We start from the raw sequence: 6,423 nt of genomic DNA on the forward strand, positions 1-6,423 counted from the left end.
TCACAAGTAAAAATAAATGAATATTGAAATTGTACTGTAGTTGATTGTAAGTTAGTAATGAGAAGAGTTTAACTTCTTTTAAATTTTGTAAAGCCATCAGAAATCTCTTAAAGAGATAGAACTACAAGTCTCTTATATTTTCCGCAAAAAACCGTAAGTTTGCATGAATCACAAACATCCAAAATAGTTCCATCGCAGTCACCTCAAAGATTTGTTCCGCAAAGTTATTTAAAATCCACAACACAAGTGCCAAGTTTCCAAACAAAAGACCGAAAACAAAAGCACTCGACTTGTTGCTTGAAAACTAATAAATGTTTCCCTTGCGACCGGGACGGAGTGACATTAAAGTCGGGGCAAAGTGAGCGTGCGATATCGAGTTAAGGTGCAGACGAACAGACACCGGACTTGGCGTAAACTACTTAAATCTTGACGCGAGCCGGCAAACTTAAAGCTTTGGTCAATTTTCAGTAGAATATTCTGTTATACTTAGTAAATTGTTTGTGGTCATAAATTTATCGAGGAAGCTGACTTTTTAGTTTTTATTTATTATAAAACCACTATAAAACATAAAAGAAGTCTAGAGTTGTACACGTAGGAAGTCTAACTACCCCGAACCCGCAGTGGGCACTGATCTCACTGTACTTGTCTTAACCGACGGACATAAAAGTGCACGTGATGCGATGCGATTATCTCTTGCTAGGGTTAACACTTAAATATTTTTTCTGATAATAATAAAAATATAGATTATTTGAAAAATCTTCAATACAGTACAAGTTAACTTTATTACCCATAAAAAAAAATTATGAATATGTTGAGCAAAGGCGGACAGGCAATCTCTTTCAGCCAACCTTTGGGTATCTCATTTTCACTATTAAACCAGAATTGTCTTGCTTTGATTAAAAAGCAAAATAAACAGTGAAAATGAACTGTATCTTGTTGTCGTAGCTTTATTAGGTATCTTTTAATATCAAATAATGAACTTAATATGAACAAGGATGTGGGTAAATAATCAGAATCAAGAAAAGAAGAAGTCAATAATCGAGAATGAAATGTATTTTTTCTACGAGAATAGAGTGTCAATTCTGTAGATGAAAGTTACTTCACTAGCCGGTCAGTTGCGGTAAATAACCATTGACTGATTGGTGTCTAGCACGAACGGGAGCGAAACATGCGCTTCTTTTTTCGAGTTTCAATTAGTAAATTTATACAATAGTTTGAGAAATATTCGTAACCTATTCATCCATTAACACAATACATCAATATTAAAACCAGCAATTGTCATCCCTACGCGGCGGTAGCACATAGAACGTAGTAGAGTTGCCAGACAAATATTTTTCCATTTCCACACAGACCCTCCCAAATCGAGGATTAAGAGCATTGTGTTGTGCTACCGACTATTCTGTTTTGTTGGTTATTGCTCGCTGTCTCTACGCTCAGAATGGATATTATCAATTTGTTCAATGGAACGGATTTTTTCTGCGTTCGCTTTTTGATAAAAAATTATAAAAATCTGAATGTTTTCATATGAACTGGAAATATGTACTTAGTACATGCATTCATACTTACATACATACATACATACATATGATCACGTCTATATCCCTTGCGGGGTAGACAGAGCCAACAGTCTTGAAAAGACTGAATGGCCACGTTCAGCTATTTGGCTTAATGATAGAACCGAGATTCAAATAGTGACAGGTTGCTAGCCCATCGCCTAAAAGAGGAATCCTAAGTTTATAAGCCTATCCCTTAGTCGCCTTTTACGACATCCATGGGAAAGAGATGGAGTGGTCCTATTCTTTTTTGTAATAGTGCCGGGAACCACACGGCACGCATACTTTCATTCATTCATTCAGGCATTCATACTTACCTACCTAATAATGATTAATTTACTTTGAATATGTCATATCCAAGATTATGCTTGCAATAGTCATTTTTCTTAGGAAACCGCACTATATGAATTTAAACGAGATCTATTTTGGTTACATATAATTTCGTATTAACTATTCTTAAACATTTTATATGATGTCTTCGACCTGTGGGTCTTGTGGTGAATCATTAACAGATGGGCCTCGATGCTCAATGTGTCACTTGGAGTTTCACTATGGGTGTGCAGGCATTACGGAAGGTGGTTATAGAAAATTGGGCGACCGAAAGCTGAATTGGAGGTGTCCAAAGTGCAAGCAACCGGGTCTCCAGTCACCACAACCTTGTTTGACCCCCACTAGTCCCGATATTGTGCTCGAAATAAGGGCCCTGGCAGTGAAATTACAAGCATTGGATCCCATGGCTGCTGATCTCAAGGTATTGCGATCGGAGGTGTCGGACCTCAAGGATCAGATCTCAGAGGCTAATAGTTCCATACGACTTTTTAACGGCAGAGTCAGTGCATTGGAGGAGCGAGTGACCCAGGTTGAAAAATCCCAGGAGCAGGTGGAGTTACTGCACGCGGAAGTGATAAATATGAAGGTTGAGGTGAATGCTAGGGAGCAATGGTTGCGCATTAACAATGTGGAGGTCAAAGGTATCCCTCAGACCAGTAATGAAAACCTATATACTATTATTCAATCCATAGGGTCGAAAGTTAATTATTGTTTACAAAAACAATTGATTAGTTTCATTACAAGAGTGCCAACCAGAGAGAAAAGCCAGCCGTGTCCAATCATTGTCTCATTTGCCAATCGTTATGTGAAAGAGGACTTTTTAGCCGCGTGCCGAGCGGCTAATAAAGTGAAGTTACTTACATCAGCTGATTTGGAGCTCAGGGGGAATACCAACATTTACGTGAATGATCATTTGACCGTGCAAAATAAGGAACTTCTTCAAAAAACAAAGAAAGTTGCAAAGGAAAAAAATTTTGCTTATACATGGGTCAAACACGCAAAGATATTTCTAAGAAAGAACGACACGTCTCCGATTATTTGTATAAGATCCGAAGTAGATTTATCAAAAATACATTAGTATTGTATATCTATTCATACTTATTTTATAGTCTTGTGGTAAGATGTGTCTTTCTCAGTATTTATAATTGTGCTACCGATGACGCTTTTTATTACGTAATGTGCTGCGACCTACGGGCAGGTAGTGACTCGCGACAGTTGTTTATGATGTTTTGCTACTTAATGCAATTTCGTTTTTATCCTATCTTAACATATATCTATTTCAGCTTATCGCTTAATGGGGTATTTGTGAGTGCGTTCATTGTATTTTTCTTTATAGTATTGCAATACTTAATTTATAATTACTTAACTTTTATCAATGTGCGAAAGTTACACAGTGCGCTAATTTTATATTTATATTATTATTTTTGTGCACATATGATTTATTTAAAATTATTCTATTTAGTTTTTGTTAAAGCTTCCAAGTGTTAAGTCTAGATATATATCACCAAAATACCAGAGGTCTACGCGGTAAGTCAAACGAGTTTTCAAGAAATGTTTGCCTGAATAACTATGGTTTGATATCAATTACTGAGTCATGGCTTTTGGATAGCATCTCCAGCAGTGAATTATTTGATGAGCGGTATCTGGTTTTCCGACGAGATAGAAATTATGAGCGTACCCAGCAGAAATATGGCGGCGGTGTGATGATGGCTGTCAGGCGAGACCTCAATGTGATTAGCCGGCCGGAGTGGGGTAGTTCTGCGGAAGATTTGTGGCTTACCGTCTTATTGAATTGTAAGGGAACTGCGCCTATAAAAATTCATATATGTACGGTTTATTTAATAGATGAGAAGAGTGGTAATTCTTATAGTAGTCAATTACTTAATTTTTTAAATTCATTAAGTGACTTGGTCGCATCTCATCCGTCAGATAAATTTTTAGTAATGGGTGACTTTAACTTTAGTGATGATATTCATTGGGTTACATCAAACGATAATATTTATTTAAAACCGCATAGGTACTCTAAAGAATACATACTTAATTTTCTCGATATTATGCACCAATGCAGTTTAAATCAGTATAATGGTGAGCCCAATAAAAATAATCGCATGTTAGACCTAGTTCTTTGTAACCACGATCTCAACGTCACTGGTTGCTCTGATCCCTTAGTGAAGGAAGATGGTAACCATAAAGCCTTGTATATCGAGGCCCGATATACGGACGCTGCACTGTTAAATGAAAAAGCAAATGTTAGTAAATATTTATATCATAAGGCAAATTATTCTGCTATTATTGATGAGATAGGCAATTTTGACTGGGACCTGCGCTTACAAGATGAATGTATTGATAAGGCGGTTGAAACTTTTTATGCCATATTGTATGAAATTCGTGATAGACATGTTCCTTGTAGGTTAATTAGATCTAATTCACATCCACCCTGGTTTAGCGATGTACTAAAAAAAATTTTGAAAGAAAAATATAAATATCATTGTAAATTTAAAAAATATGGTAACTATTCTGATTATCATTCATTTGCCATTCTTCGTACTAGAGCTAAAAATATTGAAAGACAGTGTTATCATGATTACATTAACAGGCTGGAATCGTCCATCTCTCAGAATCCGAAAGTATTCTGGTCATTTGTTAAATCTAAAAGGGAATCTAATGCTTATCCAAATTCTTTACACTTTAAAAATGAGACTGCTACTACAGGTGAGGATATAAGTAATTTGTTTGCCACCTATTTTCATTCCACATTTGTTGAAAGTCAGAATTTTAGTTCGAATTCTCCGCCGCCTGCGTCTCAGTTCATAAATGACATTTCTTCTATTTTTATTTGTCCATCTAAATTAGAACTTCTTCTTGAATCACTGGATTTATCTAAAGCAGGAGGTCCCGATAGGATACCACCTTTGTTTATCGTTAAATGTGCGAAGGTCCTAGTGAAACCATTATGTATACTTTATCAAAGGTCAATTAGTCAAGGTGTTGTGCCTAAGATTTGGAAATCAGCATTCGTAACGCCAGTTCTCAAAAAAGGTGATAGGTCTGATGTAGAAAACTACCGTCCTATTTCTAAATTATGTTTGTTCGCAAAGGTTTTTGAAAGGATTGTTTACGATGAAGTCTATGCCGCTATTCGAAGCATACTTGATGAGAATCAGCATGGCTTTCTACGGGATCGCTCTGTAACTTCTAATCTTATTTTAGCAAATGATTATATCAGTGATTCTATGGATAAAGGGGCCCAAGTTGATGTCATATACACTGACTACCAGAAATGCTTTGACCGCATCGACCACACTATCTTGCTTCAGAAACTTATTGCTGCTGGTGTGCATGGTGATTTGTATCGCTGGTTTGCCTCTTATATTGAAAACCGTAGTCAGGCAGTGGTTCTGAATGGATTTACATCCAATTGGCTATCTATTCCGTCAGGTGTACCACAGGGGTCAATATTGGGACCTTTACTTTTTGTCATATTTATATTAGACATAAAATTGGCTTTCAAGCATTCTAAAATTATATTATTTGCTGACGATATGAAAATTCTTAAATCAATTGAGGATATTTCCGATGCTGTTGAGTTACAGCAAGATCTTTCTACGTTTGAAAGTTATTGTATTCAAAATAGGCTCAATCTGAATGTCACCAAGTGTTTCAGTATGACATTTTCTCGCAAATTAAACAATGTACATTTTCAATATAAACTGCAGGGTCAAATGCTTTCTAGGGTGAACCATATCAGGGATTTAGGAGTCATACATGATCACAAACTTATATTTGATAAACATATAGACCATATAGTCAGTAGAGCTTCTAAGACATTGGGTTTCATTATGAGGATGTCTAAAGATTTCAAAACTATTAAATCCATAAAAATATTATATTGTGCGTATGTAAGAAGCCTCTTAGAATATTCTTCGCAAGTGTGGAACCCACGATACCAGGTTTATACCGCGCGTATTGAAAACATTCAAAAAAGATTTCTGCGTTTTCTAGATTTTAAGGCTAAAGTTAAATGTAATAGTTATGACGAGCGCTGTCACAAATATCATATTTTGCCCTTAAGCCTGCGGCGTGAAATAAGTGATGTCTGTTATTTAAGTAAGATTGCAAAGGGTTCAGTTGACTGTCCTGAGTTGCTAAGTAAGCTTTACTTATGTACTAACTTACTGAGATTCCGTAGTCGTCCAATCTTATATTTACCTTTTGTTGATACAAAGTATAGGAAAAATGCTTTTCTTATACGTGGCTGTGGCACATTTATTAAGTATATTGATAAATTTGATTTTGATCTATTTAATACCTCTTCTTCTAGTATAAAGCGTACGGTAGCAAACTCTTATTTCTCTTAGTCATATTTTTAGGAGATGTTTTAGTTTAGGTGCTTAATCATGTTTTTGTATCTTTTTGTATGTTGTGCAGAAGTGTAATTTCTTTCATGTCTGTTTATTTTTGAAACGAGCTTTTGTTATTTCTTTTCAATCTATGAAGATCAATTATCGGCATTTAAATAATAAGTTTTTCTTTTATACCT

The 6,423-nt window shown here is 35.7% G+C and overlaps 1 protein-coding gene across 1 annotated transcript; it reads left to right on the forward strand.

Annotated features, from left to right (window-relative positions):
• Positions 1–2,082: 2,082 nt before the first annotated feature.
• On the forward strand, positions 2,083–2,961 carry LOC132902887 (uncharacterized). Its single transcript, XM_060949752.1, has one exon. It carries the CDS (start codon positions 2,083–2,085, stop codon positions 2,959–2,961), a length of 879 nt encoding a protein of 292 aa, XP_060805735.1.
• The last annotated feature ends 3,462 nt before the right edge of the window (positions 2,962–6,423 follow it).

This window comes from Amyelois transitella, chromosome 19, assembly GCF_032362555.1.
Source record: "Amyelois transitella isolate CPQ chromosome 19, ilAmyTran1.1, whole genome shotgun sequence".
Taxonomy (NCBI): Eukaryota; Metazoa; Arthropoda; class Insecta; order Lepidoptera; family Pyralidae; genus Amyelois; species Amyelois transitella.

Excerpts from the sequence above, each read along its gene's own strand:
- LOC132902887 (XM_060949752.1), top strand. The coding sequence starts at position 2,083 with ATGTGTCACTTGGAGTTTCACTATGGGTGTGCAGGCATTACGGAAGGT.